Source organism: Schistocerca nitens, chromosome 9 (assembly GCF_023898315.1).
Source record: "Schistocerca nitens isolate TAMUIC-IGC-003100 chromosome 9, iqSchNite1.1, whole genome shotgun sequence".
Classification (NCBI taxonomy): Eukaryota; Metazoa; Arthropoda; class Insecta; order Orthoptera; family Acrididae; genus Schistocerca; species Schistocerca nitens.
In genome coordinates this window covers 393169430-393195746 of record NC_064622.1, presented here as the reverse complement: position 1 = coordinate 393195746, position 26317 = coordinate 393169430, and the positions used below count along the sequence as shown (strand labels likewise).

Below are 26317 nucleotides of genomic sequence, written 5' to 3'. Positions count from 1 at the left end.
TCGCAGCACCAGGTCTCATCTCCTATAATGATGCGAGTATCCAACAGCGCTCGTCCTTTGTGCTTTGGGCGATTCCGCAGAAGCATTAGCTGACAGTTTCCAACAGCTTTGCAGCCGATGTCGGAAGTGTGTTGCAGGAAGTGATTTTTTTGTAGGCCATTATAGGCACTTTGTTCGTAACTCTTGTTTCCTTTATTTTCTGAGACCACTGACCGAAATTCTCAGAAGCACCTTCTAGCTGTGGCCCGGAAGCAGCGTCCATCAGAAAGGAGCCTAGCACACAAAGAATTAAATTGTAATATAATACATTCAAAATTAAATTCCTGTCTAATGTATCGTCGTACTGATAAGTGATCGAAGACACTTTAAAAGAATAGCTTTATCAACGAAACGAAACTCAGTTGAATGTCCTTGGATTAATGTCCACGCAACTAGATACAACAGAAATATCTCTCCCTCGAAACAGTCTGTGATGTGCATACATGACGAACTCCAGAGTCGTGGTAGTTGGCGGTGTGAAAACCTGGGACGTTACTAGGCTGGTGCTGCCGGTGTATGACGGGCCGACTAGAAATACGAGCTTCGCAACGAAGTTGTCGGCTTGTCCGTGCATGGTCCACGGAAAATAAATCTTTAACTGAAAATGTACCCATTAAAGCTTGCATGCATTTATTAAACTCGTCTGAAATAGTTACTCGCTCCCCGCCAGAGACGGCCGCTGGCACCCGTAAGACTTGCAGTGTCACGTGCTGATTTCTCTTATTTTATCGTGATGATCATTTCTCCCTATGTAGGTGGGTGCCAACAGAATGTTTTCGCACTCGGAGGAGAAAACTGCTGATTGAAATTTCATGAGAAGATCCCGTTGCGACGAAAAACGCCTTTGTTTTAATGATTGCCACTTCAATTCACGTATCATGTCTGGACACTATCTTCCCTATTTCGCGATAATACAAAACGAGCTGCCCTTCTTTGTACTTTTTCGATGTCATCCGTCAGTCTCACCTGATGCGGATCCCACACAGCACAGCAGTACTCCAGAATAGGGCGGACAAGCGTAGTGTAAGCAGTCTCTTTGGTAGACCTGCTGCACCTTCTAAGTGTTCTGCCAATGAATCGCAGTCTTTGGTTTGCTCTACTCACAATATTATCTATGTGATCGTTCCAGTTTAGGTTATTTGTAATTGTAATCCCTAAGTATTTAGTTGAATTTACAGCCCTCAGATTTGTGTGACTTATCGCGTAATCGAAATTTAGCTGATTTCTTTTAGTATCCATGTGAATAACTTCAGACTTTTCTTTATGCAGGGTCAATTGCCACTTTCGCACCATACAGATATCTTATCTAAATCATTTGACAAGTCGTTTTGATCATCTGATGACTTTATAAGACGGTAAATGACAGCATCATCTGCAAACCATCTAAGACGGCTACTCATATTGTCTCCTATGTCGTTAATATAGATCAGGAACAATAGAGGGCCTATAACACTTCCATGGGGAACGCCGGATATTACTTCTGTTTTACTCGATGACTTTACGTCTATTACTACGAACTGTGACCTTTCTGACAGGAAATCACGAATCCAGTCGCACAACTGAGGCGATACTCCGTAGGCACGCAGTTTGATTAGAAGACTCTTGTGAGGAACGGTGTCGAAAGCCTTCTGGAAATCTAAAAATATGGAATCAATTTGACACCCCCTGTCGATAGCACTTATTACTTGATGAGTATAAAGAGCTAGTTGTGTTTCACAAGAACGATATTTTCTGAATCCGTGCTGACTATATGTCAGTACATCGTTTTCTTCGAGGTACAGCATAATGTTCGAATACAGTATATGTTCTAAAGCCCTACTACAAATCGACGTTAGTGATATAGGCCTGTAATTCAGTGGATTACTCCTACTTCCCTTTTTGGGTATTGGTGTGACTTGAGCAATTTTTCAGTCTTTAGGTACGTATCTTTCTGTGAGTGAGTGGTCATATATAATTGCTAAATATGGAGCTATTTTATCAGCATACTCTGAGACCTGACTGGTATACAATCTGGACCGGAGGCCTTGCCTTTATTAAGTGATTTAAGCTGCTTTGTTACACCGAGGATATCTACTTCTATGTTTCTCATCTTGGCAGTCTTTCTTGATTGGAGTATTCAGGAATATTTACTTCGTCTTGTTTGGTGAAGGAGTTTCGGAAAACCGTTTTTGATAACTCTGCTTTAGTGCCACTGTCATAAGTGACTTCACCGTTGTTATCACGCGGTGAAGGTATTGATTGTGTCTTGCCACTGGTGTGCTTTATGTATGACCAGAATCTCTTTAGGTTTTCTGCCAGATTTCGAGACAGAATTTCGTTGTGGCTGACAGCGCTCTCTACTGGAACAGGCACACTGCCTGTCGGTGAGGTTGGTGCCCGCCAGATGTTGTGGAGGAGACGTGTAACTCCGTGGTAAACACGCCGGCGGTACTGGGATATACGAGGGGCGTTCAGAAAGTAAGCTCCGATCGGTCGCGAAATGGAAACGACTATGAAAATCCGATAAAGCTTTGCACAGATGTGTTGGGTAGTGTCTCTAGTATAACCCCAGTTAGCATCACGTCGCTCTTCTCATTTCTGAGCTCGCAGTGAGTGCGTAAAGATGTCTAGAAAATAGTGTCTGCCGCCAAGTACGAGGGCCTCGTGAGAAATTTCGCCTGAAGCTATGCAGCTAACATTACATAACTGTCGTGCTGTTTCTTCAAGACAATTCTCAGCCGCATTCTGCAGGGGCAATGAAGATGCTCCTGCATCGTTTTCAAATGGAAATGTGACATTACCCACAATACAGTCCGCAATTGTCTCCCCCTGAGTTTCATCTCTGGTCACATGAACCGCTGTCTTTGAAGACAACATTTTGACACAGACAACGAGGTGTAGGCCAGCGTAGAGAATTGGCGGAAAGAATTGGCGGAAAGCACTGGCGGCTGCCTTCTATGATGAGGCTATTGAAAAGTTGGTACAACGCTATGACAAAAGTCTAAGTCAGAACGGCGACTACGTAGAGAAGTAGCTGAAAGGTGTAGCTAATTGTTACAAGTAAAACATTTCTGATGTTCACTGTGGTTTCAATTTGGCAATCAATCGGAGCTTACTTTCTGAACAGGCCTCGTATATCGGTGTGGTGGAAGCCGTTTACACACGCCCGCCTGGCGGGGCGGCTACCCGCACGGCCTGCCTGGTGGTTGGAGGCAACGACTACCAGGCGGATACAACACTAAAAGTCACTGAAATACTACTCACATGTAAAACAGTGAATTGCTGAGCAACCAAATCTTCTCTATTTTGATCAACACCTGGGAACTCATTGCGCCTCCATCGTAGTATCTGCGTATCCTTTCTTTAACTGAGACCCGGTTAATACGACTCGACCAGTTATCTTTGTGTGGCGCAATTAAAAGCACTACGTCAGCCAGACATGAACGTAAAACAAAGACTAGGTTCGCATGTCGCTAGAGACTTTTTGAGTTTCTGTTCTTCTCGTACACGTCTTTTGCAGCTTGTGTGCAACTCGAGCCATATACTGGCGTCACCGCTGACCCAGCTTCCGACCAGCTAGTGCGTCCCCTGGCGGCTTCAATTCTGCATGACGGCTCGTTGTTCAACGTGAAACACTTTTCCAGAAACATTAATTAGTGTTGCAAGATTCACTTTCTATTTAATTGATGACTTGTTTGTTCTGTCACTGTTCATGGTTAAACTTGACTCTGTTATGTTTATGCATATAATCTTGATATGGTTTATATGCTATTTCAGAAAATACTGTTCTGTCTGTCCACCTGGATGATTTGTAAATGGGTTCAGGTAACCCGAAACAAGTCAATCAATTAAATAAAAAGTGAATCTTACAGCTTTGGCTACAGTCTGGAAATGCGCGACCGCTACGGTCGCAGGTTCGGATCCTGCCTCGGGCATAGGTGTGTGTGTGATGCCCTTAGGTTAGTTAGGTTTAAGTAGTTCTAAGTTCTAGGGGACTGATGACCTCAAAAGTTAAGTCCCATAGTGCTCAGAGCCATTTTTTTTTTCAGCTTTGGCTGTCTCTATACTGAACTGTCCTGCAATTAATTCACCGATTGTTCCGCTCGTGCACATATAACTCCATCCCTCGGCTAATATCTTTACGGCGTGGACCTAGCACGACTGCTTTAAAAGGGGAGTATTGGACAGAGGAAAAAAAAAAACCTGCAAGTACAGCCGTAACAGTAGGACTGTTGCAACTGTAACGCGGCTTGCAGAGTGTGGATGTGTATCTACCTGCCACTCAGACAAACTTACCGTGAGATGTCCTGGAAACTGTTACATCTGCTTTACAAATGATTAGTGACATGTGAAAATTTGTGCCGGACCGAAACGCGAACCACGATTTTCCGCCTGTCACGATCGGTCTCCTTAACCATTCGGCTATCCGTACACACATCCCGCACCGACCCAAACCTCTGTATGTCACAGTGCTTACGTCCTATGCTCCCACACATTTCATGTGATTCCCGCACAGGGAGAGACAATGTTATTCTCGTGGTGTTTTCCTTGCCAGGTAGGTTTTACAAGTTTGGAATACCTGTTTTTCGCAGTGTGTGAACAGTACTATACAAAGCCGTTAGGACATGCATGATTGAAGTTTTTCAAGTTCATCGCCTATTTTCTGTCTTCTCTTTACTCACTAGATCTTCTACATCTTACGTCAACTTTAGTCTCGCGTAGTCCGCCAATGGTTATTCCTTATACTTCTTTTTGCCAGCTCTTCATTACTTTTTCAATACTAGACTGAACATTAAATGGGGTAGGCTGTCTCCATGGTGGATCCTTGTTTTTACGCGTATATCAAAATGTTCAGACATTTCGCTTTGGAATTTAAACTTTTGAACTTGAATCAGCCAATGCTTATTTAATAAACTGTTTTGCCTTTCTGTCCACTTCAAAATCCTTCAGTAGATTAAACAGTGTACATCTATCAACTCAATCATATGCTTTTTTGGAGTCTACAATGGTGGTCAGCATTCTTCCGCTCAGGATTTGTAAGACTGTCGTCAGAATGAGACTTTGTTCTGCACAGGATCTACCTTTCCTAAAACAGGCTGACGTTCTCCAATTAAATGATCCCTTTGTGCTTCAAGCCATTTTAATATGATTTCTGAAGGAATTTTGTATCTGGCAGTAACGAATTACCATTACATTTATTTATGTAAGTTTTCTCCTTTTTTTGTGATGAGTGGATTACGGCACACTGTCATCTTTAGGGATTGTTTCGTCCAGCCAGATATCTGTAAGAGCTTTAAAGTTCTGTAAGTTAGCCAGGTAGTTAATTAGTTAAATGTTCCATACCTCATTTGAACGATCCTTTAATCGAAATAGAGTGGAACGAGTCTGTTTGAGTGAAATATGTTAACAGGTATGAATACATTATTTTTCAATCCTAAACATGCAACTACACTTAAAAACAAGTTGTTTCCCCAGGCTGCCAGTTTTTAAATAGCAGTACATCCAGGGAATAGGAGTTGTCCAGGAAAAGTGATTCCAGGTTAGATTTAAGACTTGCTTTGCTATCTGTCACACATTTATATTATTGGGTAAATGATCAAAAATTTTTGTTACTGCATATATAACTCTTTTCTGACCCAATGATAGCTTTAATAATGAATAATAGAGGTAATTCTGTTCTTCTATAGTTGTAGGTATGGGTAGCACTATTCTTCTCAAATTGTGATCGATTATTTATGGTGAATTTCATTAGCAAATATACGTATTGTGATTGCGGGATTACAATGCCTAACTTCTTGAAGACTGCTGGTGAAGACGCAGTACTTTCTTTCTAAGTGAAGAATTGCCACAGAACATTTAGCTATAGGACACAGTTGTGTGTAAATAGGCAAAATTTGTCAGTAGGTCGATTTGTTTATTTTCAAGTCTAGCAATTATACAAAGAGCAGCGGAATATAATTGTTGCAAAAGCTCATTAATATTCTTCTCCCATTTCAAGTTTTCATCAATATGTGCACCTAAAAATTTGGAGCGAGCAGTTTTCCCTCGTCACACTGACGGCTTTAACTGTGTAACATCAACTGTTGATATGACTGTTTGTTGTACGGAACTGATCATAATGAGTTTTCTAGAAATTTAGTGGAGTCGATTTCCAGAGAGCCACTTAATAATTCTTTGAAAACATCGCTAACGTTCTGTGGCTTTGCCACTAAGATAATGTACCAAGTATAGAGGTATGAAACTGGAATTTCCCTATGGATGGTGCTAGCCGTCAGTGTAGCGCCCGTGAGACCGCGTATGCAGCGCCATCTGCTTCCTGTAACGGCTGCCGACGAATTTCAACACACCGTAACCCAAGTTCCATACATCGGTATCTGTTTCAAACACGTAAACATGTCTTCTGTGCCTACGATCTACGATTTGCGGACAGCGTTGGTTTCCTGTTATCGTTTGAAGAAACTGCTGCAGAATCGCACCGAATGCTTGTTGAAGCTTTTGGCGAATATGCTCTTGTTTGGAGTGCTTAAAAAATGCAAAAGTAGTGACTTTGGCGTAAAAAACGACGAGCGCGGGAAAGCACCGAAAACGTTCAAAGACAACGAATTACAGGCCTTACTGGATGAAGATCATACTCAGACTCAACAGGAACCCGCGGAACAACTGAATGTGACGCAAAAAAGCTGTTTCTCTTGAGTTGAAAGCTATGGAAAAGGTACAGAAAGTGGGAAAATGGGTTCCGCATGAGCTGAATGGAAGACAGCAAGCAAATCGAAAGACCACTAGTGAGATGCTGCTCGCCAGATACAAAATAAAGTCGTTTCTCCATCGAATAGTGACAGACGATGAAAAATGGATATATTTTGAGAATCCTAAGCGTCGTAAATCATGGGTGAATCCAGGCAAACCACTGACATCCCCTGCAAGACCAAATCGCTTTGGAAAGAAGACAATGCTCTGTGTTTGGTGGGATCAGAAGGGTGTCATCTATTATGAGCTGTTAAAACCTGGTGAAGCCGTCAAAACTGATCATTACCGACAGCAAATGATCGATTTACATCGAGCATTGCGTGAAAAACGACCGGAATATGGAAAACAGCAACACAGTCGTACTGAGCCATGATAACGCTCCGTCACACCCAGCGCAACAGGCCGGGAAAACGATCGAGGCGTTCGTTTGGGAAATACTAGGGGATGCGGCTTATTCCCCAGACTTGGCTCCGTCCGATTATTATCTATTTGAATCACTGGGACACGCTCGCTCTAACAATCCCTCAATTCGTATGAAATTTACGAAAACGACTCGCTAACTGGTTCACTTCAAAAGAAGAACTTTTTTTTTTTTTTTTTTTTTTTTTAGCGTGGTATTCATAGCTTGCCGGAGAGATGGCAATGTATAAGTAGCAATGGAGATTATTTTGAAAGTCGGCCCGGTGGCCGAGCGGTTCTAGGCGCTTCAGTCCGGAACCGCGCGACTGGTACGATCGCAGGTTCGAATCCTCCCTCGGGCATGGATGTGTGTGATGTCCTTAAGTTAGTTAGGTTTAAGTAGTTCTAAGTTCTAGGGGACTGATGACCTCAGCAGTTAAGTCCCATAGTGCTCAAAGCCATTTTAACCATTATTTTGAATAAAATATTTTTTATCAGTTCAAAACAGACGAATAATTATTGCAACTAAATTCCGGTTTCACCTGGTATTGTAACACTAGTATCGGCAGCAAAAAAGTTAGATTTCAGCTTTTTGAGTATCGAGTAGGAAGCCGTTTACATAATAGAGTCCCAGAAGGAATAGAAAAAATATTCAGCGACATGACTGGAATGATCATTCGAGTCGAAAAAGGTCCAGCAAAGATAGGCTTCAAAATACATACCTTAAGATGTATGAGCTCTTATCCTTCGACTAAAGTGAAACACAACTCTTTCACAGCACAAGTACAGAACAGATCTTAAGGTATACATTTTAGAGCTCATGTTACTAAACTTCTTTGCTGTGAATGATCGTTCTAGTCGTAGCCCTGAATAGTGCCTGCTCTTCCTGAGAGGAGTACTGGACCCAACACTGAACCCTGTGGTATTCCCTTTCTGTTTTCTCATAATTCACTAAAATAATGCTTTTACACTATGGGACACAAATTTTTAATTTTTCTTGTGAAGCTTCATGAGCCTGATGTGGTAATAGGGTTACGACATACACTACTGGCCATTAAAATTGCTACACCACGAAGATGACTTGCTACAGACGCGAAATTTAACAGACAGGAAGAAGATGCTTTGATATGCAAATGATTAGCTTTTCAGAACATTCACACAAGGTTGGCGCCGGTGGCGACACCTACAATGTGCTGACATACGGAAAGTTACCAACCGATTTCTCATACAGAAACAGCAGTTGACCGGCGTTGCCTGGTGAAACGTTATTGTGATGCCTCGTGTAAGGAGGAGAAATGCGTACCATCACGTTTCCGACTTTGATGAAGGTCGGATTGTAGCCTATCGCGATTGCGCTTAATCATATCGCGACATTGCTGCTCGCGTTGGTCGAGATCCAATGACTGTTAGCAGAATATGGAATCGGTAAGTGTAGGAGGGTAATAGGCAACGACGTGCTGAATCCCAACGGCCTCGTATCACTAGCGGTCGAGATGACAGGCATCTTATCCGCATGGCTGTAACGGATCGTGCAGCCACGTCTCGATCCATGAGTTAACAGATGTGGACGTTTGCAAGACAACAACCATCTGCACGAACAGTTCGACGACGTTTGCAGCAGCATGGACTGTCAGCTCGGAGACCATGGCTGCGGTTACCCTTGACGCTGCATCACAGACAGGAGCGCCTGCGATGGTGTACTCAACGACGAACCTGGGTGCACGAATGGCAAAACGTCATTTTTTTCGGATGAATCCAGGTTCTGTTTACAGCATCATGATGGCCGCATCCGTGTTTGGCGACATCGCGGTGAACTCACTTTGGAAGCGTGTATTCGTTATCGCCGGCGTGATGGTACGCGATGCCACGTCTGGGTCACCTCTTGTTAGCATTGACGGCACTTTGAACAGTGGACGTTACATTTCAGATGAGTTCCGACCCGTGGCTCTACCCTTCATTCGATCCCTGCGAAACCCTACATTTCAGCAGGATAATGCACGACCGCATGTTGCAGGCCCTGTACGGGCTTTTCTAGATACAGAAAATGTTCGACTACTGCCCTGGCCAACACGTTCTCCAGATATCTCACCAATTGAAAACGTCTGGTCAATGGTGGCCGAGCAACTGGCTCTTCACAATACGCCAGTCACTACTGTTGATGAACTGTGGTATCGTGTTGAAGCTGCATGGGCAGGTGTACCTGTACACGCCATCCAAGCTCCGTTTGACTCAATGCCCAGGCGTGTCGAGGCCGTTATTACGGCCAGAGGTGGTAGTTCTGAGCACTGATTTCTCAGGATCTATGTAGCAAAATTGCGAGAAAATGTAATCACATGTGAGTTCTAGTATAATATATTTGTCCAATGAATACCCGTTTATCATCTGAATTTCTTCTTGGTGTAGCAATTTTAATGGCCAGTGTTGTAGTTCGCTTTTGAGGGTAGTGAGGTTACAAGGTCTCTGGTGTGCTGTGTGTGCAGGACGCGCTGGACCCGCTGCGGGCGCTGTGCTACCCGGACGCGGACGTCTTCCTGGTGGTGTTCAGCGTGGTGGCGCCGGCGACGCTGCGCTCCGTGGAGAGGCGCTGGGCTCCCGAGGTGCGGCGCCACTGCCCGGACGCCCCGCTGGTGCTGGTCGGCGCCCAGGCGGACCGGCGTCGCGACGCCCGCCTGCTGGCCACACTCGCTACCGCGGGGCAGGCGCCCGTCTCCGCCGCCCGCGCCGCCCAGGTAAAAAAACAAACACACGCACACACTCACTTACACAAACAAGCGCGCGCCGTCTGCTACCCTCAATGTAGCAATAATTGTAAGTTTATGGCAGGTGGTTGGAGCAAAGTGCAGCTACTTACAGAAGTTTGATACACCGGTTCCCATCAGATCACCGAAGCGCTTTCGGGCGTGGCCGGCACTTGGATGGGTGACCGTCTGGGCCGTCATTGCTGTTGCCATTTTTCGGGGTGCAGTTAGCCTCGTGATGCCGATTGAGGAGCTACTAGACCGAATAGGAGCGGCTTCGGTCAAAGAAAACCATCGTAACGACCGGGAGAGTGGTGTGGTGACCACACGCTCCTCCTATCTGCATCCTCATCTGAGGATGACACCGCGGTCGGCCACTTGTGGCCTGATGACTGAGTGCTTTTTACTTACAGAAGTCCAATGTGAGCTTTAATCATCGTATGGCAGCGAAACTTGATAGCTATGCTAACGCGGAATCGATTTACGCTGGGAAAAAAATTAGTTCTAGTGTCGGCCACCAGGAGCAAAACTGGCGCTGTGAATGCAAGAAAGACGTATGCAAGTTTTTCCATATGTAATGGGTTAGGAACTGGATGTGGGGAGAAAAGGTTAAATAGTTGAGAAAGGTATTATGTTGATTTTATTATTAACGGCCTCTTACACAGTTTGTCCAATATGAGCACAAAAGACTTTGGCAAGATGCTCTGACAGCGCCAGACTTGCACTTGGTTGTCAAAATTGGAACTATTTTTTTTTCAGCGTAAATCAGTTGTGTGTTAACGCATTAGCATATTTAGCAAGTTTTGCTGTTGTATGATAATTAACGTCCAAACCAGACCTTTGTAACTGCACTTCAACTATAACCGTCCAGTACAGGGTTCGCCAAAGATGTGTGAACTCCAGGTTCTCCTGAACATACATGAATGAGCTAGCCACGCCTGCTGGTTGCGCTCTTGTATTTGGCCACTAACGGCACACGTGAAATGTTCTCAGTCGTTGCAAGTGTCAGTTGTGGCTAGAATAGTTTCCCTTGTACTTCTGAGTCCATTTTGTCTGAGGTACGCTAATCCTAACACGAGCAGCTTTTTTTGTGGTCGTATGGTGCGTGCCTACGTAACCAAGGTGTCTGAAGTGTTTGGAGCTTCAAGAGAAACCGTATCGAAATTCTATATCGTATAGAGGAAAAGTTGAAAAACTTAATCCGCTAAGTCACAACACGGACGAAAGAGGGTTGAACTATCGTGACGGACGGTCATTGAAGAGGATTATGACAAAAAATTAGAGGAAGACAGCTGCAAAAGTCACCGCAGAACTGAATGTCGAACTCGCAAATTCTGGCAGCACCAAAAGAACACGAAGGGAGCTCCATAAGCAGGGAATTGGAGGTCGAGCTAGAATTTCAAAAGCACTTGTCAGTAGTGCAAGTGCACTTCACAGGAGAATTAGTGCAGAAGGTATAAAACCTAGATTATTGAGCAAAGGAAGAGTGTTATGTGGTAGGATAAGTCTTGTTTCGAGCTGTTTCCAACGTCTGGCAGAGTATACGTCCCAAGATTGAAACAGGGCAGGCACAATTAACCCTAAACAGCACAGAAATAACCTTTTCTTCTTCGGCAAAAACTTGGGGATAATTCTGGACCATCATTTAGCCTTGATCGATCACACAATCGCAGTCTGTAACAAAAGTGTACTTCACTAACTATAGAAATATAAAACAATAATTCCTTCCTCACTTGAAGAGAAGCTCGTAGGGACACTAGTACTCCCCATACTTGACTATGGCGATGCCGTTCTCCAAGGACTTCCATACGAAAGAATTGGCGATGAGTGCTTGCTTACGATGCATTTACGAAGTATGCTTTCTCGGCCATATCACACCTGCCTACAGACACTTATCATGTTACGTGCCAATTGCCGGCCGGAATGGCCTTGCGGTTCTAGGCGCTACCGTCTGGAACCGAGCGACCGCTACGGTCGCAGGTTCGAATCCTGCCTCGGGCATGGATGTGTGTGATGTCCTTAGGTTAGTTAGGTTTATTGGTTAGTTTAGTAAGTTTTAATTAGTTCTAAGTTCTAGGCGACTGATGACGTCAGAAGTTAAGTCGCATAGTGCTCAGAGCTATTTGAACGTGACAATTAGCGTAGAGACGATCGCACCCTATGTTTGTTCCAACGCCTTCTCAGGCATTCCAACCCCAGTTATTTGTCTTCAACTCTTACTCTACTAGCTGTGCAGCACAGCAGAAATACCCAACAAGGTAAGTAGAATTCTCTCTATACCATGACATAACACTACCGTATTCTGCAAATCGTTTTCTGTGTCAGGAATCCTGCTTCGGAATAACCCTCCTCAAAATATCAGAGAAATTAAATTCCTTCCAAATTTCAAAGGACGGCTGAGGATCCACCTTCTATCACAATAGCCATCTCTCCTACGTTATCGTCAGACCCTCTCCGCCACAACTTTCCCCTGCTCCTCATAGCCAGAGTTCTTTATTTATATCGTGTTCTTTTCTGACAGCCACTGTCATTGCCATTTCAACCTTCTCCTCTTCGTCTGTCCATTCCGCTACTGATGTTTCTAAGCATGGCTTCAAATGTGCTAAACTAATCTATATCATTTTAAACGCCATTTACTATTATCATTATTAGTGTCATTATAATTATTATTATATTATTATTATCATCATTGGGAAGTTCTGTAATCTCTCTTGTATGTTTTGCTGGTGGTATGCTGTAAGGGATGGCCTTAGGCCCTAACATAAACAAACGAATACCATCCGAACAAGCCTTGAAATCCCAACGGCACCGACCGGCGGCCACATCGTCCTCAGCTCTGAGGCGTCACCGGGTGCATGGTAACAACACACCGCTCTACCGCTGTCCCGGCCGTTGTCAATTTTCGTGACCGGTGCTGCTACTTCTCAGTCGAGTAGCTTCTCAATCGGCCTGCCAACAGCACTCGGCAGAGCCGCATGTTGACCCATCCGAGTGCTAGCCAATCCCGACAGCGCGTAACTTCAGTGGCCTGACGGAAACTGGTGCTACCACTGCGGCAAGTCCGTTAGCCCTCAGGCTCTGATATGGTCAGGCTAAATATTAATAAATGAAAAATATATTTTGTAATGTAGGTTATGGTGGAAGACAGATGGACTAATGGACCCAAACATTAAGATCACCTGCTTAATAGCATACTATTCCGCTTTTGGAAGAAATGTAGCAGTTTCCAGAGGTATATGGCACGAGATGTCTAACCACTGGTCGCTCAGTTCCATAAATTACGGGTCGATCGTTAGTGGAAACGGAGCTGGCGCCCGATTGTGTCCCAGATGCGTTCCGTTCGATTCATATATGGAGAATACATAAAAGTGAATTCACTATTACATTTCCCATATTATTCTAGCACGCTGTTGGTCTTGTGACATGGACAGTTAGCATGCTAGATGACATCGCCATCTACTGACACATCAAGAATAAAGCGATGCAGGTGGTTCGCAACAATGTTCACATAGCCCACAGCAATCACAGTGTCTGTTACCACTACAGGAAACACTGAGGCCCGACTGAATATCCGCAATACCACAATAATATTCCACCGACATGCAGCTGTCTGTTTGGGTTGGCTTGTTTGGGAGGAGGAGACCAGACAGTGAGGTCATCGGTCTCATCGGATTAGGGAAGGATGAGGAAGGAAGTTGGCCGTGCCCTTTCAAAGGAACCACCCCCGCATTTGCCTGGAGCGAATTAGGGAAATCACTGCAGCTGCCGCGTGGTGCATGTGTCGAGCAGGTATTCGCTTGTATGGCAGCATATACGACCAACGCCCTATTGTAGCCAGAAACGTGTTTAATCCGACCAGGCGGCAGGTTTCCATTGATCAACATCCTACTCTCGATGATTTACTGCCAACTGCAAGTGTACCTAAAGGTGATGTTTGGTAAACGTGGAAACACATTGGGGTCGTCTGCTGTGGAGCCGTATGTTGATGTTCGCTGAAGGATGTGCTCCGCAACTCCTGCGCCAGTGCTGCACTCTGTCGGCAGGTCTGCCAAAGATCGCCGCCTACCGTGCTCCAGTCTCCCGTTCTGAGCCATGGACGCCCAACAGTTGGTCGCCTGTACATGGTTTCACCGCCCTTCAAAGGCTCACGCCAGTAGCACACGAACAGCAGACTAGCTTCGCCGTTTCCGAGATTCTCGTTGCCAGGCGCCAGGCCTCAAAAATGGTTCAAATGGCTCTGAGCACTATGCGACTTAACTTCTGAGGTCATCAGTCGCCTAGAACTTAGAACTAATTAAACCTAACTAACCTAGGGACATCACACACATCCATGCCAGAGGCAGGATTCGAACCTGCGACCGGAGCGGTCACTCGGCTCCAGACTGTAGCGCCTAGAGCCGCACGGCCACTCCGGCCGGCGCCAGGCCTCAACACACTGACCTTTGTCAGTCACTTACGGCAGAGGATTTCCCCATTTGTGAACCATTTGCTATATTTATTTCCCACTCGTCTCTTTTCCGCTACGTGTACTTCTTCCGCCTCGTCACCTGCCCTGCTACCAAGTGCCATTCTTTCTTGCGTTGGTCAGTGCTCATAACGCGTTGGCACATCAGTATATGAACCAGTCATAGGTCTAGGTTACGCTAGAAGATGGCGCTGGGGTGGTGTGTTGGGTGTGAATACGTTGTGGTTGAAGTACTGATCGTCTCGTAGCACGAGATTAACAAGTGAAACACATACTCAACGGCACATCGGTTTTGTTTATCTTCTGCACAATCGTCGTATATGCTTTGATGTAACAGTCCTGCTCGAGCGTGACGTGTTTCTCAAGCGTTAATAAGGTATAAGGAATTCAAACTTTAGCAAGCCCGTTGAACAGCATTCGGAAACGCCGAACAGCAGGGCTCACGAGAAACACGAACGCCGCAATAACCTTGTGACGTAACGCTAGTTGCCGTGCGTGACATACACCGTGGCGCTCGGCTCCGTCCAGGCCTCACGAGAAAAATGTTGTCAATGGAAAGGTACCCACTAAAGGTCTTAACTTCATGTTCTATGGAAAGTTTGCATGTATTTAAACGCCCAGTTAAGAATTATTAAGTTCGTTTGGAACAGTAATCCGCTCGCCACCTTGTAAATGGTCCGCCTAGTCGTTGATATTTCTAATTGCTGTAATCGCACTATTTCACTCCCATTTACGGAGCTTGTTAGCACTTGATGTTAGGTTGGCGCCATTACAATGCATTGTAGTAATCGCTGCTGCTTGCTGGATCACTGCTGTGTCTCGATGCTGATGCTGGCTCTAAATCTGGTTGTCTAGGGTTAAAAACATGAGGTCCCGTGTTTTTCATGTGCTTTTGATGATAAAGAACAAACGAAACCAACACATATGTAAACATCAAATATTTATTACTTTGGTGGCCATCTTAATTCCACTGTCCACCAAAGACCATAACACAACACAAAGTAGTACTTCCTTTACATGTTCTTTGCATTGTTTTTCCATCCCAAACAATAACACAGAAACACACTTCACCAAAGTGACATTCCGACTGCCCCACTGCCTCCGACTGCCTCCGACTGCCTCCGACTGCCTTTCGACCCTTCTCGCTGCTTGTATTTATAACATTGTCAAAGAACTACTAAAAAGAGATATAGTTTATAAGTCACATGTACATCTGTTATCATAATTTGTGCAGAAAAGTTATTAATTTGCATCGAGTGACATAATTTAACATGTTATGAAAATGACAGACAGATTTGTTGACTTGACAGAATAATTCTCTGTTACAAAAAGGTCGTTTTTTAGAAGTTTGTCAATTGACTTCTCTAATTTGCATAAATAAGTAAGTAACGTGAATTATGAAGAATTACATTGGTTTTCGTCTAAAATAGGATTGATTACGTGAATACTGAGTGAAAACGCTCCTAGTGAACAAATAGGTTTCACTGGGTGATTTTTATTTAAGGAGATCCAAAATACCTAAGTTGGCCACTATTTTTCGTACTTCATATTAATTATTTAAGATAAACTTAGTGTTTTTCATGATGACATTTGCTGTATCAGTGATCAAGTGATATAAACTTTTGTGTGGGTCAGTTATTCAGTATAATTTAATGGGTTGACTGTTTATGGAGACATGTTGTGCAATCATTGTTAACATACACAATAACTTTTCTATAATCATAAATACTCGTTAAACTGGTTGAATTTGGAAGGGATCGCATACTTCATTAAAGTAAAGCCTTTAATATGTTCCGTTACAACCTGAAATGATTATTGGAACCCGTAAGACCTGTAGTGTCAAGTGCTATGACGCACGCCTTACGGCTCTTATTTCTTGTTGGACCCGTCGAGCAGTGGAAGTTGCCGGTACTGCATTCAAACCTCGTAATTTTTTCTGCTAATCTTCCACCGAACAATCGTATGACAATTCTTCAATCGCAGTTCAAAGTCTCGGTAGTGGCTCCATTTCTAGAAACACACTAAACTTATCTTTTGCACACTCCTGTAAGAAACGAGCTTCCTGAGTGGTTATGAACTGTCTGAGTAAGAACTCTTTCACTTACGGTATTGTAACGAAGCGATCTGCAACTCAGCAGGTAAGAAAGCAGGCAACCCTCACTCATTTTACGAATAGGAGACGCAACTGCTTTGTACTGATCCTCTGAAAGTAACTCAAATACAGTGCATAGCAGACCTGAGTATAAAATAATAATTAAAAACAATTTGTAAAACGTTGTTCAGTATATTACAATTACGACAAATTTATTCTTCGAGGAGTTCGAAAATTCATACAGTTTTATGTCCGCCGTCTGTTACTCGCAGTGGTGCACAAAGAAGCGCTCATAGTTAGAAATGTTGTTATAAGTTTCAGTTAAACACTGTTAACGGCTCATTTCGCCATGAAAAATAAGCAGTTCATCTGTGGGTCATCTGATAGCGCAGATCCCGAGTATGTGCCATATGTGGGCTATATTAAAACAGATGACTCTGATGCCATCATCATCTCCTCCTCCTCCTCCTCCTCCTCCTCCTCCTCAGGCTTCTAATTCTAATTATTCTACTACCATCACCACCACCACCACTACTACTACTACTACTACTACTACTACTACTACTACTACTACTACTACGCTACTGGCCATTAAAATTGCTACACCAAGAAGAAATGCAGTTGATAAACTGGTATTCATTGGACAAATATACTAGAACTGACATATGATTACATTTTCATGCAATTTGGGTGCATAGATCCTGAGAAATCAGTACCCCGAACAACCACTTCTGGCCGTAATAACGGCCTTGATACGCCTAGGCATTGAGTCAAACAGAGCTTGGATGGCATGCACAGGTACAGCTACCCATGCAGCTTCAACACGATACCACAGTTCATCAACAGTAGTGACTGGCGTATTGTGACGAGCCAGTTGCTCGGCCACCATTGACCAGACGTTTTCAATTGGTGAGAGATCTGGAGAAAGTACTGTCCAGGGCAGCAGTCGAACATTTTCTGTATCCAGAAAGGCCCATACAGGACCTGCAACATGCGGTCGTGCATTTTCTTTTTGCAATGTAGGGTTTCGCAGGGATCGAATGAAGGGGAGAGCCACGGGGCGTAACACATCTGAAATGTAACGTCCACTGTTCAAAGTGCCGTCAATGCGAACAAGAGGTGACAGAGACGTGATACGCCAGTATGGCGATGACGAATACACGCTTCCAATGTGCGTTCACCGCGATGTCGCCAAACACGGATGCGACCATCATGATGCTGTAAACAGAACCTGGATTCATCCGAAAAAATAACGTTTTGCCATTCGTGCACCCAGGTTCGTCGTTGAGTACACCATCGCAGGCGCTCCTGTGTGTGATGTAGCGTCAAGGGTAACCGCAGCCATGGTCTCAGAGCTGATAGTCCATGCTCCAACACTCATTAGATCTCGACCAACGAGAGCAGCAATGTCGCGATACGATAAACCGCCATCGAGATGGGCTAAATCCGACCTTTATCAAAATCGGAAATGTGCTGGTACACATTTCTCCTCCTTACACGAGGCATCACAACAACGTTTCACCAGGCAACGCCTGTCAACTGCTGTTTGTGTATGAGAAATGGGTTGGAAACTTTCCTCACGTCAACGCGTTGTAGGTGTCGCCAACGGCGTCAACCTTGTGTCAATGCTCTGAAAAGCAAATCATTTGCATATCACAGCATCTTCTTCCTGTCGGTTAAATTTCGCGTCTGTAGCACGTCATCTTTGTGGTGTAGCAATTTTAATGGCCAGTAGTGTACTACTACTACTACTACTACTACTACTACTACTACTACAACCCTCTCCAGTCATTATCTACCGTCTGCTCAATGAAGGCCTCTTCCATATTCTTCCAGTTCAGCCTGATAATACTCTCGGGAATGCCTGTTACTTATATGCTCCTTCGGATAACTTCGTTCCTTTTTTTCCCCCTCTGATTCTGATGTCCAGCGTCTACCTCTCCATTTTTCCTTATGCGCATCACTTTGTAATTTATGAGCAATCGTGTTTCTCAGAGCGAACTTTCTAGAACATAAGTTGTTACCAGTAGGACACAGGTATTGTGTAGTTTCCTTTTTAGTTCCGACAGAACTTCCTTCTACACCTGGATGCCAGTTTACTCGACGCAAACGTATTCTAAGAGGAATCTTTTTCGGTTATATTTCCCTTGCTGACTCTCATGGCTAGTACACTCAGCACTACTGTCGTGTTGTCAGGCTGTCCACTAACTCCACGTTCACACAGGAGTTGCAGGTGGAAGTGTAGATAACCACAGAAAGTTCATTTCCACTCGCCCAGAATCGTGTAAAGATGTTCGTACCTTATAGCAGAAGCAGCGCACGGCCATAGTCGTTTGTGTGTTCACTCGTCTTTGATGACAAAGTAACTGCTGTAGAAATTGAGGCTGGTATTTGACACCGCCCTGTCACTAATCATGCGCACAACTATTATGAGATGCCTATATATATATATAGTGTGTGTGTGTGTGTGTGTGTGTGTGTGTGTGTGTGTGTGTGTGTGTGTGAAGCACAGATTTTGCTCAATCTTCGTTACAAATTACAATCGTGATAGTAACTCAGCGTATCAAACTAAAGCCACACGAAATTGACAGATACAAAATTAACACGCGGTGTTGGCACAATTTAGACGCTGAAACGAAAATTTCTCTTTATTCTAAAGATCTACATTGTGCACAAACCGACGCCCACGAAATTACGTCTGAACCCAACCACCTGTCATCCCAATTTGTCTATTATTATTATTATTATTATTGTTGTGGTTTCAAGTCGCCCAGCGGCTCTGTTCTATACTACGAGCCAATTAGGGACCAAAATTTGCTTCATCTCCATACAAGAGAGTCTTTGAAGCAACCAGTAGGAGACAAAAATGGTTCAAATGGCTCTGAGCACTATGGGACTCAACTGCTGTGGTCATAAGTCCCCTAGAACTTAGAACTACTTAAACCTAACTAACCTAAGGACATTACACACATCCATGCCCGAGGCAGGATTCGAACCTGCGACCGTAGCAGTCGCACGGTTCCGGACTGCGCGCCTAGAACCGCGAGACCACCGTGGCCGGCGCAGTAGGAGACACAAAACGTGTTTCTCTGCACCGGTTCACATTATAGTCCACCTGTCCAGTGCTTGATAACCAAGCAGAATCCAACCCAAGAGATCCACGTCATCGGCTTTCATGTAGGCAGTTCGAAGCTGTCACGTTGGTCAACTTCGCACGTTGACTGAAACCCAAAAGCCAGCTGGAGTGGCCGAGCGGTTCTAGGCGCTACAGTCTGGAACCGCGCAACCGCTACGGTCGCAGGTTCGAATCCTGCCTCGGGCATGGATGTGTGTGCTGTCCTTAGGTTAGTTAGGTTTAAGTAAATCTAAGTTCTAGGGAACTGATGACCTCAGAAGTTAAGTTCCATAGCGCTCAGAGCCACTTGAACCATTTTGAAACTCAAAACTAAAATAGCGAACTGATTTTTTTTCAATCGCTAACATTATTTCCTGGCTTAACAGATCAGTTTGAATCAAGAATAGGGATCATAAGCAATCAGTATCGCACAACGTAGTTGTATTCAGAGACAACTTCGACGATTAGTTTGAATTGGTTGTATGTTTGGATCCATAACTCATATTTCCCACATACATCTCCAAACCAGCTTATACAGAGGTAACATCCAGTTCTTGATTCATTCACTTAAAAGCATGGTGTTGCAGCGAATCGAGGGCACTTTTGTGACTGGCCGATGATTTTTATTCCTCTGCTATACCAGTCCAAGCTACTAAAAATTATTACAGTAGTTAATATAATTCGTCATTTGGTATACCCGCAACAGCTTCAGAAACTATCCACACAACGGGTCAAAATAAAACCCTGAAACGGGACTGCTCGATTTCAGAGTGAATGTTTAGTATTAGAATACGCCTGTCCGTAGAATTTGAACTGTGTCCTCGTGCTGCTGAAAGTTTAGTGGAAATCTGTTAACTCAGTGATATTGGACAAGCAGTTGTCTTTAAAGACTTTCTTGTACTCCTATACGACATGTGTGCGATCTTTTCATGTTTGCCACGCCAGATAGAGAGCTACACGGAGAACAGATAGTAATAATGTTTTTGGCTCAAGACTCGCTTAAATATTTCTGTGGTTATACTAATTTTGATTGGACACTGTACGAGTATCCTGTTAGTACGCGTCTCGTATCAGGGTGACTTCGTGATTATGGAGAAGGTAAAAGTATCAAGTTGAGGGAATGGACCATGGCCCGGAAACGACCGAAATGTTTAAACGAAAATCTCCTGAAGTTGATTCTTAGCGTTGCGCAGCTCTCGCACTAACAGCTGTAACTTCCGAACCTGATCATGACGTACAGAATTTCCATCGAATACTCAGAAGCATCCACACAATTTCCCCTGTTGATGAACTAGTAACGACGCATGTAACTTGATGATGGTGGAGCAACGGAAAATCATAAGTTTACGGTACAGTAATAATGAATTCCACTTACCTGCACAAATTTCACAACGTGATACATTTACGACAGTTACCCAGAATGGCGACTCTCAACGCCAACAGATTCTTTTCAGTTTTGCAGAATGTTTGCTGTCGTACCCATTCTGTTATCACCGGTATTGATTGAACAGTGTCGCAGGCAGCGAAAATTCTTGCCAGGAAATGTTGGTAAAACATCCGCTGACGAATAACAAGGGAGATATATTCCAGAAACCTGGATAGGCTGTCTCTGATAAACATCTTGTACACTGGTGCATTAAAGTGAGGAGGAAGATGAAACGGGCCTAATACGTAATCAGTGACTACGTCTGCCCCACATTGGCTGGTAATATATTGATGGCGCCTCACAATTGTAGCGTGGGATTCTCAGCGGCCCAAGCATGACTACTGCAGCTATTTAGCGTTCCGTCTCTGGTGAAACAAGCTTCATCCGTGAAAAATACATACGCAGGAAAGTGAGGATCGACTGTAAGGCGCTGCAAGAACTATTGGCTGAACACGACACGAGGTCCGAAGTCAGCAGGAGTTAAGGTACGGACTTTCTGTAGGTTGTAAGCAAGAAAATTGGCAGCATCGGTCATAGGACATTTCAAATCATTGTTAAATATATGATTTAAACCTCTTACGATCGATGTTGCTAGTTTTCTTGTTTCGAAGCAGTCTTTGAGCATACAGTTCCCAATGGAATCAAATATCCTTCTGCGGATGGTAGGGATATTGCTGCAATTCCTGTAATATTCGCCACACAGTATCCTGAGAAGCATTCATTTCAAATTTAACTGTTAGGGTGCTGATTGCAGGCGCTTCATCGTTTCGAGCAGGCACTGCACCTCCTAAGTCGGGAGTCCGTGTAGTTCAACGTCGTCCTAGATCGTTGACTGTGGAACCAGTTGCCCTGTTTAACATAATCGTTGGGAGAGCCTTGGAAACATGATGTGCACCAGGTGTCTTCTAAGCGGATATTTTGTCCTGTACAACCCTCATCTTGGAAACACAGGCAGCAATCTACTAGTATATAGACATTGTACAGTAGGACTGCTCAAGACAGCACAGTACCCCATCTAGTAATTCGCTGAACATTACAATTACGAACACAGGTCTGAGGGCTGTAGTTAAGTGAGCGTGTAAACGAGAGAAATTCGGTGTGCTTAAATACTTTGTCATCAGAGATGTCAGTATTACTTATTTATTTTCTTTTCGTGGAGGGTATTACCATTTCTGACTTACATTAGTCAGCTTGCTGTGGCTTTCCGGTTCTGTCTATGGACTCGGGAATAGTGTTGGACTTCTAAATGGCAGATACCATTATCCTGTGAATTTTCACCTTTACTTGATGCCAATCTTGCTGCAAGCTCATCCCCACGGGCAAGCCCTCGTGCAAGCAAGTGCAAAGTATCACGTGCTAAAAGTACACTACTGGCCATTAAAATTGCTACATCACGAACAAATGCAGATGATAAACAGGTATTCATTGGACAAATATATTATTCTACTACTGACATGTGATTACATTTTCACGCAATTTGGGTGCATAGATCCTGATAAACCACTATCCAGAACAACCACCTCTGGCCGTAATAACGGCCTTGATACGCCTGGGCATTGATTCAAACAGAGCTTGGTTGGTGTGTAGAGGTACAGCTGCCCATGCAGCTTCAACACGATACCACAGTTCATCAAGAGTAGTGACTGGCGTATTGTGAAGAGCCAGTTGCCCGGCCACAATTGACCACACGTTTTCAATTGGTAAGAGATCTGGAGAATGTGCTGGCCAGGGCAGCAGTCGGACATTTTCTGTATCCAGAAAGGCCCGCAGGACGTGCAACATGCGGTCGTGCATTATCCTGCTGAAGTGTAGGGTTTCGCAGGGATCGAATGAAGGATAGAGCCACGGGTCGTAACACGTCTGAAAAGTAACGTCCACTGTTCAAAGTGCCGTCAGTGCGAACAAGAGGTGACCGAGATGTCTAACCAATGGCACCTCATACCATCACGCCGGGTGATACGCCAGTTTGGCGATGACGAAAACACGCTTCCCATGTGCGTTCACTGCGATGTCGCCAAACACGGATGCGACCATCACGATGCTGTAAACAGAACCTGGATTCATCCGAAAACTGACGTTTTGCCATTCGTGCACCCAGGTTCGTCGTTGAGTACACCATCGCGGGCGCTCCTGTCTGTGACGGAGCGTCAAGGGTAACCACAGCCATGGTCTCCGAGCTGGTAGTCCATGTTGATGCAAACGTCGTCGAACTGTTCGTGCAGATGGTTGTTGTCTTGCAAACGTCCCCATCTGTTGACTCAGGGATCGAGACGTGGCTCCAAAATCCGTTATAGCCATGTGGATAAGATGCCTGTCATCTCGACTGCTAGTGATACGAGACCGATGGGATCCAGTACGGCGTTCCGTATTACCCTCCTAAATCCACCGATTCCATATTCTGCTAACAGTCATTGGATCTCGACCAACGCAGGCAGCAATGTCGCGATACGATAAACCGCAATCGCGATAGGCTACAATCCGACCTTTATCAAAGTCGGAAACGTGGTGGTACGCATTTCTTCTCCTTACACGAGGCATCACAACAACGCTTCACCAGGCAACGCCGGTCGACTGCTGTTCGTGTATGAGAAATCGGTTGGAAACGTTCCTCATGTCAGCACGTTGTAGGTGTCGCCACCGGCGCCAACCTTGAGTGAATGCTCTGAAAAGCTAATCAATTGCATATCACAGCATGATCTTCCTGTCGGTTAAATTTCGCGTCTGTAGCACGTCATCTTCGTGGTGTAGCAATTTTAATGGCCAGTAGTGTAATTTCCAGAATTTCTCGAGGTTTTCGAAACACTTCAGTTTTCGTCCTATTTTATTCGCCGAAAATTAGCTGTGAAATTTGGATCGTGACATGTATAAAATATAACCTACCAAAAAGTTTTTTTTTTTTTTTTTTTTTTTTTTTTTTTTAAATGGTCATGAGCTGCCTCCTTTCCCTTCATCTCGGATCTGTACCTGATAGTGGCTCTCTTCCAGAAAACACTCGTACCAGTTGCGCAGTTCCATCTTGGCACACTATACTATAGTTTTCAGGTTTGAACGAGTTTAAAGAAGTGTAAGATTTTGTGAGCATTCCGTGGGGCGTATGTCAACTGCGCTGCACTGCTCCATATGTTCCTGCTTAACTATCACTCCTGAAGTAGTTCTGAACGTAGTATAATGAGAGAGAGAGAGAGAGAGGTCCCACACGTGTTCCTGATTGTGTTTGTCTCCCGTGTTGTGCAGGCGGCGCGGACAATCGGTGCGGCCTCGTACGTGGAGACTTCGGCGCTGACGCAGCGGGACCTGAAGGAGGCGTTCGACCAGGCAATCGTGTGTGCGCTGCGGCGGCGAGGGCTACTGAGGCCGGCTACGCCCCCGAAGCCCCGCCAGCGGCCGCTCTGGAGGCGGCTCTGCTGCTGCACCAGGGGCGGAGGCGGCGCCGGGGGCGGCAGCGGCAGTGGGGAGAGCGCTGGTGCTGGAGGCGGAGGCGATGCCGGGGGCGGGGGCGGCGAGTAGCGGCCGGCGGATACCGCCAGCCTGTCTGCCGGGCAGAGACTCGATCCGATTGTGAGAACTGTCGCCGCAGATGACACACCTGCGGCTACGGCGGACTGATACGTTTACCGGCCGTATTGAGCAGCATCTTGTTATGGTCACGCAGGTTCTTACGGAACTGAGGCTTAGCATCAGAACAGTAGAGCAAATCATCGTGAAGGAAAATGGTTTAGTCGTAAATGGAAAAATAATTTACAAGTAACAGTTGAATGTTGTTGAATACACCGCAGTGCGCGTTATCTGTGAATGTTATGCACGTATGTTTATATTCATTTTTATGGTCCACATCACATGAACAGCAGCTTATTTATGGAGAGCAACATACTGTAGTTGATACGAAGTTGTACACAATTTCTGAGGATGGTCTGAGGGTTCCTTTTCGATGTAAGCACTGGCTGAATATTACTAAAACGATTTCTACAGCGAATTTTTAAAATTTTTCCTGATGAATATTTAAAATACCAAACGGAATAATAGCGAATTTTATTCCAAATTCAATATTACACAATAAACAGTTCACAGTAACAATTACATTACTTAAAACCTTCACCATAAAGAATATATTTTCTTTGAAAAGTGAAATAAAACTGTTCTTAATTTTAAGATTGGTTTCAGTGACGCTGCACTTTAGAAGGCTGCCCTTTTCCTTCTCAAAGCTGAGAACTGGTGCGATTGGCCAGAAACAAGGTTCCAAAAAGCAGTGTCGGAGGAGGAACGGGAAAGAGACCTACCACTTCTTTTCTTCTGACTGGTTTGATATAGCCTATCACGAACTCCTCTCCCATTCTGGCCTCTTCATCTCAAAGTAACGATTGCATCGAAAGTCTTTAATTACTTTTTGGTATATTCCTATCTCTGTTGTTCTCTTAGTTTTTATTCTCAGCAGCTACCTTTAGCCTTGTTCAGAGTCAGAAAATTCCAAATTGCAGTTGGGAATTAAACCCTGGATTTTTTAATTCGTAGTATATCACTATATCAGGACAGTCACCAAACCTATAATGATCTTTGAACTGAAAACTTAATAAAGAAAAAAAAGAGCATGAAACGGTGATTCTTTGTAAGCACTGTGCATTCCTCTGTGGTTGATCAGCTATGTTTTCTATTATTTTCGTTTTTCTGACGGTAAAAATTTCGTCTTTTTGATATTTTTCGTTAGAAGTGATTTACTGATTGTAAAAAGTATAAGGAATTTAAAAAAGGTGGATGATCACTGACATTTATTTTATTTCTCTTTATACGTTTTGGGCTCTGACCATCTTCATGTGACTAATTAAAGTAAGTGTTATATATAACTTTTAGAAATATGTCAAAAATCATCAAGAAATCCATGAAGTTAAGCAACATAGCAGTACCTCGATACAATGGCCGAACTCTGACAAAAATTTTTTGTAAGTTTGGTTTGTGTTATGTCATTGTATCTTGTTACTGCAGCTACCTCCTTTAACTTCATGATTTTGCTGATGATTTCTTACCTCCTTTTCAAAGCTATATTTAACATCCGAAGATTGGCAGAGGCCGATATGTGCCATGAAGAATAAAATAATGGATCTAAAAATCCTCTAGTACCTGTTTCACAGAGATCATCCACCTTTTTAAAATTCCATATAGTTTTTATCATTATAATGGACACACACCTCTGCAAATACTATTAGTTAAATTTACCATGTTTACTGATTGTTTTCAGTGATATATTTGAACTTTGTTTTTACTCTTGTTACTATTACAGCAAAATCCCCTTTTAAGTTATGTTGTCTGGTCACAGTTGAATTCC

General features: G+C 44.1%; 1 protein-coding gene across 1 annotated transcript in view; it reads left to right on the top strand.

Annotated features, from left to right (window-relative positions):
* LOC126203443 (cell division control protein 42 homolog) overlaps positions 1–25744 on the top strand; it is a 642248-nt gene extending 616504 nt beyond the window's left edge. Inside the window, exons 3-4 of the mRNA XM_049937761.1 lie at positions 9645–9893; positions 24235–25744. Of these exons, the coding sequence (XP_049793718.1) occupies positions 9645–9893; positions 24235–24507 (522 nt within the window). The 3' untranslated portion in view covers positions 24508–25744. The remainder of the gene's footprint in view (positions 1–9644; positions 9894–24234) is intronic.
* Positions 25745–26317: the final 573 nt, after the last annotated feature.